The sequence below is a fragment of the Schistocerca gregaria genome, chromosome X, assembly GCF_023897955.1.
Source record: "Schistocerca gregaria isolate iqSchGreg1 chromosome X, iqSchGreg1.2, whole genome shotgun sequence".
Classification (NCBI taxonomy): domain Eukaryota; kingdom Metazoa; phylum Arthropoda; class Insecta; order Orthoptera; family Acrididae; genus Schistocerca; species Schistocerca gregaria.
The window spans coordinates 336,242,992-336,261,200 of NC_064931.1; the positions used below are offsets into that span (position 1 = coordinate 336,242,992).

Here is an 18,209-nt window from a genome sequence, read left to right on the forward strand (position 1 = left end):
CACCACGAATAAGTATAAGCACAGATTTGGGAATTCTAGAAAATTTTGTGCATCTATGGCCAGAAGGTAGAAGTTAACGGACCGATGAACACATCAGGTGCCAGCCACTAGCAATGTTGCTATTAAGCAAATGACTCTGTGAGGCAGGTTTACAGTACCACTAGCAGCCCAGGCATTACTGCCTGGCATACAATATAAATAACTGTGGAAATGTGCAACGAAGGGCATTGATGTGCTATGAAAAACCTCTTGTTGCAATTACAACAGTGCCTAGAAACCTGTTGATGGGAGCCACGGCAGACTACAAAAAGCTGAAATTATAATTATTAAGGACAACTTCACTTGTCCCCTGCAGAAGGACTACGTCAAAGGCATAGGAAAAGGAGTATAAATAAGGGAACCCAGAGGCTAAAGGCTAGCAGTTGTGTCACCATTCTGTTCATGTCTGGAATCGAAGAGAATGACAATTGTTTCAGTTGCAGGCCAACCCTGATGATCATCTGGTAATGAATTTCGGTGGCCAGCTGGCCCGTTGAATCAACTGCCAAGTTTCACTGTACAGACATGCCATAGCTGTGGCAGGGCTGGTGTGATACTTGGTGCTGGATGGGTGCGGGGATCATGGGGGCAGCCAGCATCTGCTCTCTGGTTGATGTTTCCTGATAGACTGCAAGCGACCATCTGCAAGAACAGAGCCGAAGTGTGATGTCACGGCTTCCCAGGTCCAAGACTATCCTCAGTCACTGAATGAGCCACCCTGGAGGGGCTACTGGAGCTGCTGAGATTCTACTACAACAATGGCTGCTGGCTCTTTCCATTCAGCATTCTACTAGGTGACCACAAGCGACAGTTGAGGGAAAAACCAGTTGTACTCCAGAGGGTAGGCGTGGGGTTTCCGACTCAGCTGACACATGCTGCTGGCCATTCCAGGACAGGAGCAGTTACATCTGCAAGGCCAGAGTAACCGGGTGCCAGACCAGTAGAGTTGAAATCGCCTGTGTATCTCTGCATGTCCTGGCATGATTCACCCCTCTCTGCCACACCATATCTCTGTCATCCTAGTGCATTACAACCCCTGAGGCCACAGGGTAGTAAAAATTAGGTGAGTTTCATTTCCCAACACAACAAGTTGTGTCAGGAAGTGTTCATCCATGTCCAATAAAACAGTTTCATGAGAGAAGTTGGTTCTGAGGAGTAGTATGTGAGGCACTTGATGTGGGTTCACTTCAGCACAATGTGGTGTAGTGAGTCTAGCTTTACTAACAATATTTTTAGTGTTTGCTCTCTGTGTCAGAGTGAACTATGGGGGCTAGGGTATGTAATGTTTAAAGTTACTTTTGTGAAGCCACAGGAACCTGTGAACTTATCTTTGTTTAGAGGTAATGGAGGACAATTATAATTTAGTGCCAGTGAGGCATGCATTTTGTAATTTGTCTGGGCACAATTTGCTGTTTATCAGAGCTGTAGCACCTACTTGTCCTGTGTGTAGATTAAAAGGTCATCTGGCTAGTAGCTCTACTGAGAGTAGATGTGCAATGATCTGCCAGAAGAATTAATTTATGGTTAGATTTTTGTGTGTGGGGTGATTGGTTAAATGGGATTTTTCTTAGCAGTTGAATTAAGGCAGGAGTAAAGTTTGCAAAATGGTGGAAACATGTGGCACTACTACCACAGAAGTAGTTGCTGCTTTAATTCAGGGAGTGAATGTGTTAACAAAGGAATTGGTGCATGAGAAGCATAGAAATTTTGAACTCAATCATGAATTAGAAGCTGGGGAAGCGAGGCAGGTTCAACTGCAGTTGAAGTCAGACAGAAAGAAGTCTGGATTGAGAGTGTCTTCTGTTCCGTATGATCCAGCAGTGGTCACATTAATTAATTCCTTCTCAGGCAAAACAACAGAGCATGTGACAATTTTTAATAAGGGTGCTAGGGATGCTGCAGAAGTGCGTTGGTGGTCAAATGAAATAACCCACCCTGGTGCATATTTTGTATAAAACTTTGAACATAGCTGCTAAGGTTCAGTGGCCGTGTCAGAATTATATTAGAACAAATAAGTCCTTGGTCACAAATATTAAGTTAAAATTGACCAGGTTTCGACGCTACTATGAGCATTGTCTTCAGAATTAGACCAACTGTTCTAAAACATATTAAGTATATAATACATTAATAAAATTAAAGTTTGTACTGACTGGAAAAAGATGCAGTACTTACAAGTCACATATTAAAAAAGATCTAAGCTGGAAAGGCGATGTCATGAATAGTTGTAAGTAAGATGGCAAGCCACTAAGGGCTGCTCGTACTTTAGTGAACAAGGGGTGGAGCAAGACTGAGGTGCCCACGTTAGAAAGTGTGGGCAAGTAAACATGGTGTTTCTCCGAGCACCATCTAGTAGCTGCAGAAACAACTAGGCTACCGTATACCATGAAACCTTGAGTATGTAAAGACATATGTACAGACCCAGATTGCAGAAGTTAATAGGGTGTTGTTTCAAGAGGCAGAAAATAGAGCAGTGAATGTTTTTCTGTGTGGTATATCTGCAGAGGTGTCATGAAGGGTACTAATGGAAAGCCTGGAGGACTTACGGTCAACTCTTAGGCTCACAACATGTATAAAGGAGGTGGATATCGCCACAAAACAAAGAGTGGACCACCGGGTTTCGCTTCTGAAACCAAGTGTTATAGATGTGGTCAGGAGGGGCATATAAGGAAGCAATGTAGACAATCAGAGTGCTATGTGTGTGGCAGAGTGAGCAGATGGGCATCTGATTGCATAAGCAGGAATGGTGGGAAGCAACAGCAGGGGAAGCAGCTGTTAAATACAAACATGACTGCTTCAAAAATTGGAAGGCAGTCCTGATAGACTGCATCACTGCACAAGTTACTGCACAGACAGAATGCTGATTAGTGGGATTGGTGAGTGGCAGGAAACAGAGATTTTTGGTAGACACAGGGGTGCATGTGTCCATTATTATTCTGAACCTCCTGGGAAAGAGGGCTAACAGCCTTGCGGCAGTGGTAACTCCGGTTCCCGTCAGATCGCCAAAGTTAAGAGCTATCGGGCTTGGCTAGCACTTTGATGGAATACTGTTCAGTCTGCTAAGGGCTGTTGGCAAGTGGGGTGCACTCAGCAATCAGCCCTTGTGAGGCAAATTGAGGAGCTGCTTGACTGAAAAGTAGCAGCTCTGGTCTGACAACAGCTGGGAGAGCGGTGTGCTGACCACACGCCCCTCCATATCCACATCCAGTGATGCCTATAGGCTAAGGATGACATGGTGGTTGGTCAGTGCTGTAAGAGTCTTTCAAGGCCTGTTCAGATAGATTTTTAGTTTAGTTCTGGGAAAGAGGAGACAGGGGCCACCACAGCATAGGTTACATGGTATTGGTGATAATAGTGTGAAATCATTGAATATGGCAGTATCGGAGTTTTCAATTGGGAAAACTAGGTACAGGGAATACATGGTGGTATTGCTGTGCATAGGCAAATGTTATTCAATGATTCTCAGGCTAGATTTTCTTGACAAACATCGTGCTAAGATTGATCTTTGGCAACACACAGAAGAACTTTGTGGGACTTTGCTCCAATTGGAAAAAAGAGTTGTAACTGAGGCAATGGTGTAAGGTTCACCTATCAAGGGGCTGAGGTCATCTGAACTGCATATATTTTCAGTAAAGATCAATCAGCAGGATAAAATACCAGCAGTTATGGGGAAGATGGTGAGGGTTTCAGTTGATAGCAATTTGCCAAGAGAAACATAATATGAGTGTGTGGTTGAACCACGCTTAAGCAATGAAGAGTTGGATGGTTCACATTGTTTTGACTGTAGGAGTTTGGCATGTGTGAGTGATATTAATGGGAAACAGATGATTCTGGTTAGTGTGGATAACTTTGGTAAGGGGAGGTGACTTTCAAAGGATGTAGTAAAAATAGCCACTCTGGAAGTCTTGGAAGATGAGGACTTCTATAGGTCAAGTCTAGAGGAAAGCCGCAAGCAAACTGTCGACAAGGGAGTGTTACGAGGGAAAGTGGGTCACTTGAAGGGCACTGATCAAAGGGCTATGGAAAACTTATTGTTGAGGTGTAATGATTTATTGTGTACAAGCAAAGGTGTTTACCAGCAACCTTGGCCACACAATGTCTTGTACTGACAGGGGATAGCACACCAATTTATAGGAAGCCACACCATATAGCAAGACAGCTGCATCCATTAGTAGAATAGTTTATGGGATGGGACCACAGAAGTAAGTGATAGTCCTTAGAGCATGAATTTAGCAGTTATGTCAAAGAAATAGGTGGACAGAACAAGGAAATATAGATTATGCTCTGACAGCAGACATCAATTGCACAAACCAATCCAAATGCTTACCCAGTTCCAAACATCGCAGAAACTTTGGATAATATGTGTGAGGGTTGGTTCTTTACACCTATAGATCCCAGGAGCAGGCACCATCAATTTGTAAGTGGCACCTGAGGATAGGCCAAAACAGCATTTATGGTACTGGGTGGCCATTTTCATTACAAGCGCATTCCGGTTGGTCTAAAGAACGCACTGGCAACTTTTCAGCATTTGTTAGATGGGGTGCTGAAAGAATTCAAACCAAAAAATTGTATGGTGTATTTGGAAGGAATAATTGTCTATTTAAAGGATTTAACAGAGTATGTAAGTTGTTTGGAGGAAGTCTTTAATACACTACAGACACCAGTTTGAAGTTTAGTATGGATAAGTGCCATTTTGCGCAAACTCAGGTAAACCGTCTGGAGCATGTGATTAGTGAATGTGGCATGCACATTGATCCTCATCTTACAGACACATTTCAAAATTTTCTGACACTACAAACAATTAAGAATGTAGAGTAAGTCATCAGCCTTTGTAATTATTATACACAGTTCATGAGGGACTTTGTAAAAATAGGCAGATTCTTGAGCAAGCTACTGAAAAAGGGGGGGAAATTCCATTGGTCACAGGAAAGTCATGTGGCATTTGGAAACCTAAAGGAAATATTAGTTTCAGATCCAGTATTGGTTTTTCCAGATTTCAAGAAACAGTTTATCCTTTCATGTGATGTTTTAAATGAAGTAGTCAGTTGTGTTTTACGACAGATGGTAAATGGCCAAGAACATCCAGCAGTTTACACTTTGAGGCAGTTAAACAAGGTGGAGGATAACTTCTTCATGAATGAGAAAGAGATGTTGGTGGTCATTTATGGTATTACACATTTTCTATGTTACCTGTATGGTAATAAGTTTAGCATCATGGCAGACCATGCCTCACTGAAATAGTTGCTTGGCTTGAAAGATCCCTCTAGCAGATTAACTCAATGGACACTTAAGCTTAGTGAATTTGAGTAGAGGTAATCCATAAGCCAGGGAGATCAGATGCAAACGTGGATTCATGAAGTCATAAGGTAGTACGTTACGGAAGAGTGGTGGTTCCAGCAGTTTTTCAGAAGGAAGTCTTGCAGAAAGCTCATGATCATATGTTTCCAGGGCATGGAGGGTGACATGCAGCAGACAGAAGTGTAGAAGAGCAAATTTGGTGGAGGGACAGGAAGTGCAACATGAAGCAGTATGTTAGGGATTGTGTGTCATGCTCACAAAGGGCATACATTATGCATCAGAAAGTGCTGTTACAAAGATTACCAGAGGCCTGCTTTTTTGGTAACATGTTCAAGGGTTTGACTAGTATTGCAAAGTCCCTCATTAACTGTCTATAATAATGACAAATGCTGATGAATGACTGTACCTGTTTAGTTGTTTGTGGTGTCAGAAAATTTTGAACTGCATCTGTAAGGTGAGAATCAGTCTGTATGCCATGTCCACAAATCACGTGCCCCAGACAGAGTACCTCAGTTTGTGCAAAATGGCATTCGTCCATACTAAACTTCAAATGTGCTGACCATAGTGTGTTAAAGACATCCTCCTAACATCTTACATGCTCCGGTAAATTCATTATGTTGGGGCTGGATGGTCTTGAGCCATTTAACAAAACACCTGCAAGGAATAGGTATGTTCTCATGATCAGCGATCATATTTTTCAATTTTCGGCAATGATGCCGATGTCAGATTAACAGGCTAGTATCTTCATGCAGACTTTGGTACACAACTGGATATTGAAGTTTGGGGTACCTTATACCTTTTGTTTCATAACAGGGCATAGCCTTTGTCAGAGATTTAATGAAACAACTATGCCATATGTTGAGTATACAGAAATTATGGACAATTTCGATTTGGTCTGCAGACGAACTGGAGAACCAAACATGTGCACAAGACAAGTTACTTCATTAATCCAGGCAAGATGATGGGGCACCTATCTTCCCTATGTCCTGTGCTCCTATAATACAAAAGTCCATACTGCAACAGGCTTGTCACCATTTGAAGTGATGTATGGTAGCATGGCAGTAAAATGCAATCTCCCTTTGATGTCTTGACACCTAAATTAGGGCCAGATGGCAAGGCAATAAGGAAGTTTGCCAGTAGAATAATGGAAGTTTGAGGAATGTACAAAAGGTGAACACAGAGGCATTAGAACAGCAGGAACAGCTGAACAGACTTATTGACAAGCTGCCTCAGTATCATATGTGACAGTGTGTGATGGTCAAGAATTCCTGTATGCCGAAGGGGAAAAACAAAGAAATTTTTAACTAAGTACAAGGGACCTAACCAGGTCATGGAAATGACCTTACCAGTCAACATGAAGATGTAGTACCCTACAAAAATGTCAGTCACATAAAGCTGTTTAAAGGAATGGCACAGGGCATTCTACAGTTATTGGTAGCCAACCAGGGGGAGAAAGTTGCAAGGGGTAAAAAGAAGGGACCTGTAGTTGGTGAGCAACGTAATGTGCATAACATCTCTGCTGGTCCATTGTGGTTGTGGGACAGCAGCTGGTCAAATATTTAACAAAGAAATTCGCCAAACAGCCATGCAAATTGAGAAGTTATTTTATTTTGTTTCCACTACCAGTTTCAGCAATTCACTATGCTATTTTCAGGCCCCATATGCACCTTTCAAAAATTCTTGATATTGGCATACTGGGGCCATCTGATTCTGGATGTCATGAATTCTCAGGTGCTTCCTTTGAAGACTTGACTGCAACTGCAAGAGACCTGAAAGTGGCATAGTGAATTGCTGAAACTAGTAGCAGAAATAAAATAATAACTTCTCAAGTTGCATACCCGTCAGGCGAGTTTCTTTGTTAAATAATGTGCATGGTGTTCCACGTAGGTTAAGATTGCATAAGTAAGATGTAGGGTTGCAATTTGTTGGGTTTTTCCAGGTTATTGTAGCAGGGAAGCACATATTTTTATTGACATAGGCATATTTGTTTGTTAGTTTTATTCATGTTACTATTGATATTACTTTTTAGTGTATTTTATGTTCTCGGAAGGAGGCAGGGGTGATAGAGTAATGTTGTCCTTCAGGTGGTGAATGTGTACGGGCATCCTGGGTGATGAGGGAATTGTCCTGCTATTGCTGTGGTTCATCAAGGGTGAGGCAGGGTGTGTAACAGTTGTTCAGGCTCTAGAATTAGGTATTGTGTCCTCAGGACAATTGAATGTGTGGCTTACTAGTCATAAATGGATGCTAAAAACAACAGTGGAGAGATGTAGGCTGGTAAATGTCATCTCAGAACTGTATAAGGAAGCACAGGGGAATAATTTGTTTAGAGAGATTAAGGGAGAGTACCAGAGGGTGCAGTTGTCACACTTGGTGCATGTGGTTCTGCAGGCCTAAAGTCAGTGGAAGAGGAGCTCGGTAAACGCTGGAGGAAAATTGTTGAAGGCAATGTTTGGAACAGCAGATGATAAGGAAGTGCAGGAGTCAAATAGCACAACTGTTAAGATTCAGCAGATGGCAAGTTCTGTGAAGTATACTGTGGAGTGGCACATCTAACAGTTATCAAACTTGGAACAAAGGGTGTTGAATAACATGACACTAGCAAAGGAATTGACAGCAAAAGTAACCTGATGAACTACTGTAATGAGGGAAGTGCTGAATAGAGATTTGGAGAGAATACAGAAGCAACTGAGTGCTCTGAACAACAAACTGAATATAGCAAGGTTGCAACACGGGCTTGTGGACCAACTTGGGAATGCTAGGAGTGAAGTAGGCAATTTAGGCCTGTATAGGTTACACCTAGAGAATCCATGATGGGATCATGTTGAGCAGAAAAGCAGTTTCCAGCAGAGTTACAACATATAGCCAAAATGTCGGAGGAAAATCTGGCACTTTTCCTCTGTATGGCTGGGGCAGAGGTGGAAACAGATGGTGTCTGGGTGCATATAGCAATCCATGAACCTGTTGCAGGGAGAAACTCATAGTTTCAGTGCTGAACCATCCACCCATATCCAGTGAAAGAGGGAATACTGGGGAAGTGGGTGTGGGTGAGGAAACAGGAAGTATTCTTACTCCCAAGGACAGGCAGACTCATCTGGTAAAGTCATGGGTATAACTGCAAAGTGATGCACAAGGGAAGGTTGTTATATTCCCAGGTATGTACTGATATGCAAACATGTCAAGCTAGTTTGTTTCTGGGGAAGTAGATGGGCAGAGTTGTGGGAAGGAGCTTCTGCCAGATAGATCTTGCTTCCAGAGAATATGGCCAGATTGGTTATACTTAATATTCACACTAGAAACTGTATGATTGAATTGCTACAAAGGAGGAAGATCAGCAGGGTTGAGAAAACTCAGGCTTTGGGAAAGTGCAGTGATTATTAACGGCACGACTTGTGAGATAAATGGATGGACTTTCATCATCTGACTGCACACACCAGCTCAAATGTTATGACACTGTCATGTAATATGCTGTATTGGCCAGAAGGATTTCTGAGGGCATTGTCCATCCAAAATTTAACTTATTTAAACAACATGCTCAATACAGAACTTGTGCAATGCTTGGACATATTAGTAGAGTCCTATCAAGGGAGAATTTTGGTGGAACAAATATGGCAGCATGTAAAACATTTCCAGGAACAACAGCAGCAGCACAAAGTATTAATAGTAAGTGTATCGGCTACCAGTTGTGGCATCGGCTGGGGAAGCAATTAGTTTTAAGAACATAAGTAGTATATACAAGTATAATAGTAGTTAGTTACGGGGGCAATACAAATGTGAGGGGAAGTTCTGTGTGTGAACACTACGTTGTGACTTGTGGGGATTGTCCTCAATACATACATTATTAGAGTTAAGCTGGTTTAGTGGGAGCCCAGTATTGCAGAATTGGGACAATTTTTTTCAGAAGGGAGGATGTATGCTGCACTGTCAATAAGAAAAGGCACAAATTTGGGGATCCTTGAAAATTTTGTACAACTATGGCAAGAAGGTAGAAGTTAAGGGGCCCACGGGCACATCGGGTAGTGGGTGCAGGCCATGTTGATATTAAGCAAATGGTTCTGTGAGGCAGGTTTACAACACTGCTCACAGGACAGAAAGCATGGCACTATAAACAAGTGTGGAGATGGGTGATGAGTAATCAGGCACAACACAGGACAATGATGTTGCAGTTAGCACAGTGCCTAGCAACCTGTATGTGGGGGATGAAGCAGGATAGGAAAAGCTACCATTATAATTATTAAGGAACACACCACACATCCACTACAGAGGGATTTGGTCAGAAGTGTAGGAAAAGGAGTATAAATAAGGAAGCCCAAAGGCTCAAGGCAGGCAATCGTGTCTGTGTCTGGAACCAGAGAGAATGATGAACGGTTTAAGTTGCAGGCCAACCGTGACTACCATCTTGTGACAAATTTCAGCAGCCAGCTGGACCTTTGTGTCAACCACCAAGCTCCACTGTACTGTCGTGCCATAGCCATGGCGAGGCAGATCCAAACCTTGGTGATGCATGGGGGTGGCCAGCCTCTGCTCTCTGGGTGTTGTCATCTGATGAACTGCAAGTGGGAGTCTGCAAGGGTGCCCCCTCCTAGCCTCCTGGGTCTAAGACTGTCCTCAGTCACTGACTGAGCCATCGTGGATGGGCGTCTGGAGTTGGTGAGACTCTACTACTACAACAGCTGCTGGCTGTCTCCCTTCAGTGATCTACATGGTAATCATGAGCAGCACTTGAGGGAAAAGCCAGCTGCGCTGCGTGGGCAGGCGACGAACCTCTGGCTGAGCCAACACACGCTGCCGGCCACATCGTCAGATGAGGACAGATGCTGTTATGTCTGCAAGGATGGAGCAGCTGGTTGCCAGAGTAGCAGTGCTGGCGTTTGCACTGACACGTGTACACATGCCACACTGCCGTTGCCTGGATCAGCAGAGGTACTGTGTATTTTTTGACAGAATAAAGTCAGTGCCAAACCTGCTTGTGTATCTCTGCATGCCCCAACATGATTCACCCCTCTCTCCCAAACCATATCTCTCAGTCATCCTGGTGCATTACACCCCCTGAGGCTGGTGTGCCATAACAATTCTTATACCATAAATGGCTCACAACTAACAAACATGAATTGATTCACTAGTCTCACATGATTTTCTCCTATCAGGGAAAATATTTATATATCAGTGTATCTAAAATTCTACTGGAAAGCATGTATTACAGATTATACACAAATAATTTAATCGTGCTTACTTTTGTGCATAAGCAATATTGTGCCACTTTTATGCTAATTAATCATGTTCAGTTACTACAATTATCACAAAATTTCTATTTTAATGAAACTTCATGTACCTGAAAGTGGCTACACAAAAATATCAAGAGCAAATTGTTATGGTGTGATAGTGAGACTTCTCAGTTTGCCATTTCAGATACGACAATCTCAAATGAAATCTCTCAAACCACAGAAATGAATGTTCCTCCTGGCAGATGAAAATCACAGAGCATACAAAAATCCTGGACTGCAGCAAACAGTTTTCTATTAGTTATGTCTTCTAAGGTGTTTCACAGGCTGACATAAGGTATTATAGGAGTATCCAGTTATCACAGTAGAACTTAGGGAAAGCTAGCTACAACTAAATCTCACTCCAAAATACAGTTTTAATGAGTCAGAAACCTCAATACAAATCTTGAAATGAAATGACTACTTTCTTCCATTAATTTGTGTTCAAAGCTAGTTCTGATTCCACACAAAATGCTCATAACAAGCTCTATGAACCACAGATATCAAGTATTGCCTTCGATGTTTTTCCCCCTCCATTAAATGGGAACAGCTAAGAAAAATCATTTAAACCAAGTGGAGGCCCAATGAACTTAACCTCCAACAGAAGTGTTCACAGTGAACAATTATAATAACAATGATTTTTCTAATAAAGGAAATAACTCATGTGAAGATCAAGAGATGAGACATACTTTATCTACAAAAGGCTCAGAGAATTTCTTTCAACAATAAAGTACATGTTGAGGCATCTAAACAAAATTATACCAAATGACTGCATGCGAAAATATGTGAAGTGTGATATTTAATATAAGTACCTTCAAAATCATTTCAATTGTGAACACTCCAGTGAAAGCATAATCAAAATAATCCAAAATATGATTTCGGTTTGATTTTTCGTCTACAGGATCTTCGGCAGCGAGAGCTATGCTACTTAAGCTGATGACTACCATTATGAAGAAGTCAAAATACTTCATGTTGACCACCCAGTGAGCTCCGCGTCGAACTCTGAAACAAAATCAAATATAAGATTAACTGAATTTTCTGCTGGTGCTTGGAAGAATATGATAATAATATTAAAACAGAAAACACTTCTCAATGTTCTGAAAAATTTTGCAGAACATAGGGATGTGTTTTCCTTTTTAATATTATAATCAAAAACAATAAATTGATATGATTGTTCTCCATGTACAATAAATGAATGAAACATTTTATTATATTTATAAATATTTTACTTACATGTCTCTTTTAACTGAATAAGCAATAACATTATAACTTTGTAAACTGTTGACTTATTATTTTATTACATTATATCTGCAAACTATTTTCAACTTTTTCAACTAATAATACATATTTTATCGGTTGATCAGGCCAAGAAATGCAGATGATATAATGAATGTGATTCATACTTCTATTTGCACTAATAATCTAATAATGCTATTATTTCCCCTACATGCAACCCAGTATAGAGAGAGAGAGAGAGAGAGACAGAGAGAGAGAGAGAGAGAGAGAGAGAGAGAGAGAGAGAGAGAGAGAAAGGGAATTTAGCTGACAGACTATACACTCATTATTTCTCCTATTTCTGGCAACATCAAGACAATGAGTGAAACAGAGTTGCAATCCTTTTTTATTGTGGCTGTATAAATTCATCGGGAATTAAAACATAAATGACAGCATATGTGACAAACTTCTAATAAAGACTCCCAGTGGTTTTGTAAAGTTCTTAGCATAGTTTCGTAATATTTCATATACCGTAGAGTAGTGATTTTCGTGAATTACATGTTTATATCCATTATGAACAATCATAGTAACAGAGAAAAGAAATGTGAAAGTCATTCACAATTTTATACTTGTAGCCAGGCAGTATGCAAGGAATTAGAATGAGCTACAGGGTTTGCATCAAAACAAACACAGTACTTTGAAATAAATTTTGTTCAAAAGAAAAATGTGCACTCAATGATTCCATACAATTCTACTTCAGAGAAGAAATAAATTGTAATTTTGGCACACTAATGAACCAAAGAAATGACACTGAAATAAAAGGCATTACTCTTCTGAACAGTTACAGTTTCCTACTCACAATGAGTCATCAAAACAGAATGATATGTGCAGCAGGTGCACCATAGCATGTTACTTAAGTTGATGTTAAAAACATGCAGAAATACGGAATGTCTGAGATAATTCTTTCAGAAACAGGCCACATAACAGGTGCTACGATAACTAAAGTTCCATGATGCCAGGACTGTTGATCATCTTGATCCACGGGGTGTGAATAGAACACATATTCTCCAGATAACTGCAAACATGATCACTCTTGTTTTGTCTTGGAAATGAACTCATAATTACTTTATGGCCAAAAGGCAAGCTTTTGGCTTTCATTTCATTATTTTATGTAAATTTACTCTTGTAAACAATTCGAGGAAGATCAGCATGCCATTAATTCCCAAAATCATTTCCTCTTCATTGTTTACCGCAGAAATAACAGGTGAATATTGTTAAATGAACTCTAAGTATAAATGATGGTATAAAAATAACTTGGTAACTAACACATACTCAAAAGTTATTCCAGTGTAACTGTGTGCAGAATGCAATTTGCTTATTTTCAACACAAAATGCTCAGTAACCAGGGACAAAATTATGTCAAATATTTTCCTCTACTTTGTAAAGGAGTATAATGTATCAAACTTTTTGTGAAATCATAACTTTTAATTATAAGTTCAGTTATGCTATGGTTCTAATAATGCCTAATTAGATTTTGATTGTTGTATCATGCATAATGCACAAAAAAGCATCACTTCTTTCAAACACCATACTTGTCTCCAACTGCAATGCATAAGTTTGAAATTTGACTCAAATGTGTCCACAATCTTCCTCTGTAATGGTCCAAAAGTGTGGCACCCTATGACATCACCTCAGGCTTGGTGACACTTCCAACAGCTAGGTGTCGACATGTGCGAAACAAAGCCAAAGCTCAGTAGTTGATTGAGATATTAGGTGGGTTAATGGTGCCACATTGACACCAAATTTCACCACAATTGTGCCCAATGGCATCATGGATGTGTCACTTGTACGGAAATCCATCACACCCCATCTTACCAACATTTCACCTGATCTTTTGATGCCTCTGCGATGTATGTCAGAACTGTGAAACCCAGCAGTGAAATCATTTCTTTATGAATGGCAACAGAAAACATTTGAGACCCACTGCTACTTAGAATTGATACAGAAAGCCCTCAAGATGTGGTAGAAGAGTGTCAGTGGTACCATCCACTCCATTGGGGCATTGATTTCCATGTATATCATGACCGAAAACAACAGTCTGCAGTCCAACGAGCAACACAGTGATGTTACTGACAACATTCAGCACTGCTGATTCAAGCATGCTCTAAGAACATCATGGCGCCTCTTATTATTATATATTCTATATAAATGGATGGTAGCATATTCACCTTTTCATTGTTTGTATTTCCCTCACAATCTTCCATAATTAAACTAATTAGTTCCATATATTAATAAAATCTTCAAATACCAAGTGTTACAAGCATTCCAATGATCTACATACAAATGCTCAATTATGTAATAACATATGTATCATCTATTTGTAAGTGCAGTACCAGATTTGTGTGTAATTACAACACAGTATTCTCAAGAGTTTGTGTAAATTTTGTTTTTTTATGTAGATACATTTGAGAATATTTGTACAGATTCATTGTAGACTTAAAATTAAAATCCAATGTTAAATATCATTTTAAACTGTCTTTGTTAGAATTTCTGGAATTTCTGCTGTATGCTTACGGATTGGTTGGGGAAAAAATAAACATTGACGAATATGGCAGCATTGGCTTTGGACCAGTCATATCTTCATCCTCCTCCTTCTTATCTTCTTCTTTCTTATTGTTATTGCTCTTCCCTTTACTGTAAACAAAAGCATGTAGTATATAACAAAGTAGAGACATTTCATAATGAGGAAGTTAAGCATACAGCTAGAGAGGCTACAATGTGAAATATACATCTTTGAATATGCAGTTACATGTAACATCGCACAGATAACATCAACTTATTCCCTAAAAATTAAACAATCAATTCCTTTAAAAAAATTAGAAAAGAAAAGGAGTAGTCCAGCCAATGAAGTCCAATAAATGTCATCTGGGGGAAAAAATTCATGCAGTCACAAAATTTTGTACAGTGGTAAGGGGAATATCATGAACAATGTGTTAAAAATTTTGCCTGGTGGGGTGTGAGTGAGTGGGGCATGTAAAGACAACTTTTACAAGTTCTCTTGAATATCTTGAAAACTGTGGCTTCTAGCAAAAATGTTTTCCTGCTTTAAAAGTTAACTGCATTAACTTCCCTACAAAAAAAATCCTAGGCATTTTTTCTTTAGGACTAACAGCTTCCACATTTCGGGGGGGGGGGGGGGGGGGGGTTATAGATAATTAAAAATAGTGGTTTAATTGTATAAAATTGATGTTTACTGTGAAAAGAAGTGGGACACAAACAAATATTAAATGTGTGCACCACACCTAAGTGCAGTAGAACCATATTAAGAGATAAATTTTGTTCTGGGGGTGTAACAGGGTGGAAAGGCAGCAGTGGAGGTTAGAAGCATGAGGAAAGAATTGTTGCCACATTGTTGTGGCTGTGCACTTCTCTCCTTCATTGGTGTACAAAAAGAAGAATCATCAATCAATTCCCCATTCTCCCTATCACATTACATCACAAAAAGCAACTACAGGGTATTCCATAGAGTTATACTGACCCTTCCACAGTTCCTCTTATGAATCACTGGCAACACAGTGCACAGAACTCCTGGTGGTGAGGTGTTTATTTTGTGCCAAGAGTGTTAACACTATGTTGAATACAGATATGAGTTATTAATAATACAAATGCAACAAAACCATATGGACAGATGTAAATTTCTGAACACTGTCCTACAATGTTAGTGCGGAAATTGGTTCTTAGTCATTCTGTACAGCAGTTGTAGATTACTTCTCAGAAAAGTGACTTCCTCCACCAAAAGCTGTGGTCAATTTGCAGTTTACAAACAATTTCTTCCACTCAGAAACTGCTGGCACATACATAGTATATATTGCAAGGTTTGTGTCAATATATCTGCTGGAATAGGACTGGTCATGTTACAATCTAGATCAGTAATCTGCTGTAATGCATTGGTTGACATGTGTTGGAATATGTGAAGTTCCGTGACACATGAGTGGCCTACTTCTGTTCCACAGAGAGACAATTTAAGCCTCTGGGTCTCTTCACATGATGGGAGATTGAGGCTGGGGGTGATGCATTTGATATTTTCCTGTTGTTCATCATTCATCTAATTACATACATGAAATTATTCTGGTGCAGATGCTGGGTATTGGAACTTGTAATAGCACAAATTATCAACGACACATTGGCTCCCATCAGGCCAAGACAGAGCCACCATTTACGTGGCGAGAAACCCAAGTTCAAGCCATATTCAACAGATCGCAATCTATCAGAGACAGAAGAAGAAGAGGACATTACAATGATAGCAACTGTGTGCCACCACATGAGACATCCTTCCGTGTTCTCTGGTGATGATGGCCAAGATCCATACAAGTGGCTGAAGTTATATTAGCGTTTAGACAAATTTAACGAATGGAATGACACCGTGTGTTTGGCTAATGTATTTTTCTACTTGGAGTGCACTGTCAAGCAATGGTATGAGAACAATGAAGAGAAGTTCACAAGTAGGAAGTATTCCAGGTGGAACTGAGCAAGTATTTTGGAGACACCCAATGACAGAAGTATAAGGCTGAAGATAAATTGAGGTGCAGGGCACAGCATCCAGGGGAAACTACAGCATCCTACATTCAAGACATCTTGGAGCTGTGTAAAATAGTGGATCCTAGAATGAAGGAGGAAGAGAAGGTTGCACATCTCATGAAGGATGTTGCTGAGAACATGTATCAAGCCCTACTCCTGAAGAATGTTTCGACAGTAGACAACTTCATAAAATGGTGCCAGCATATCGAGACAATGCGTGAAAAAAAGAATTACATGCAAGAAGTTTGAGTAGCTTCCAAACATTGTATCGATGTCTGTGATGGAGGAAGCAACTGTTTCACAAGTGTTCTTTGTCACATAGTAAGAGAGGAAGTTCAGAAGGCACTTGGATTACACAGCAAGCAAAAAACTGAGACACTTCAAGAGGTAATAAGGGAGGAAGCGGAAAATACATTGAACCCAATCTCTCATCCTTCATTTCGCCTTAAAATGGAGAAAAAGTTGAGACCCAGGTGGAGTTATGTTCCTACAATGCCGTATGAGGAACCTGTTTGGACACCGAGGAAGACTGACATCTGGAGGAGCCTTTATAACCAACCAGTGTGTTTCCACCGTGAATGACCGGGCCATGGGGTGTGCTACTGTTGAGAAAGGTGGAGGATATTTGATGACGCCCTTGCTGGAAGACAGCAGACCGAACTTAACCGATGCCAACTCCAGGACGACAAAGATGAACAAGAAGATGTGAGTGCAAGATGACGCAGGTCACCATCACCGCAAGCTAGCCGCTGGAGAGGACGCTACCCAACATGCCGATCAAGGTCTCCCTCACTGTTTAGAAGCTACAGCCGATCACCTAGCTGCCACAACCTGGAAAACTAAAGGGTGTGACCTTCCTTGGAGGTTAGGCCGCCGAAGAGAAAAATCCTCTGCCGTCGGTCACTACAAAAATGATAGGGAACTACGTCAATATCCTCATGGACAGCTGACCAGCCCAAGCTCTTGTGGACTCTGGAGCATCATATTCAGTCATTTCAGAGAAGTACCATTGCCAGTTGCAGAAAACCATGTTTGTTGACAGCAAAACATCTCTGCTGAAGGTGGGTAATGGGAAATATGTAAAAGCTGCAAAAATATGTACCATTTGTGTTGGTATAAGTGGCCATACACAACCCTTAGAATTCATTGTCTTACAAGAGTGTAGTCATGACATCATTCTTGGATGGGACTTTTTGAAAGCTTCTCAGGCAATTATAGACTGTGGTCGCTCGAAGATTACGCTAAACAAGATGAGATACTGTGGACCGGAAGATGTGCATCTGCCATGCAACCCATGGATCTTGTAGTGGAATGTAAGAGAAGCATACAACTGAAGAATAACTTGGTCATCCAAGCCTCTGTCGTCTCATTTAAGAACAGATTGGGTGAATTGTGGGTAGTTAACTGTCGCCGAGAACCACAGATCCTTCCAAGATGCATGTGCATAGCAAATGCTGAGTCGTTAATTGAAGAACAGTTGAGCATCATAGAAACCTCCCATGGTGAGTCTCTGGGTGAAATTAGCGCTACCACTAGAAGACAAGATCTTCTAGCTTGACTATCACCAGATCTCACTAAGGAACAACAGAAGAAGCTACTTACCATTCTTCAAGAGTTCCCTGCATGCTACGATCCAAAGGTGAAGAGCAAATTTGACAAATCAACAGTGAAGCACCAGATTAGCAGCGGAGACCATCAACCAATAAGCCAGAGAGCATACTGTGTGTCAGCAAGGAATGTCGAATAATTCACAACGAGGTAGAGAAAATGATGAAGAATGACATCATTCAGCCTTCGAAGAGCCCATGATTATCACCAGTG

General features: G+C 40.7%; 1 protein-coding gene across 1 annotated transcript in view; it reads right to left on the reverse strand.

Annotated features, from left to right (window-relative positions):
* The window catches only part of LOC126298058 (voltage-dependent calcium channel type A subunit alpha-1), an 860,595-nt gene that overhangs the window by 590,168 nt on the left and 252,218 nt on the right, over positions 1-18,209 (reverse strand). The window contains exons 17-18 of the mRNA XM_049989377.1: positions 14,385-14,504; positions 11,408-11,597 (exon numbers count right to left, since the gene is read on the reverse strand). Coding sequence (XP_049845334.1) covers positions 11,408-11,597; positions 14,385-14,504 — 310 coding nt within the window. The remainder of the gene's footprint in view (positions 1-11,407; positions 11,598-14,384; positions 14,505-18,209) is intronic.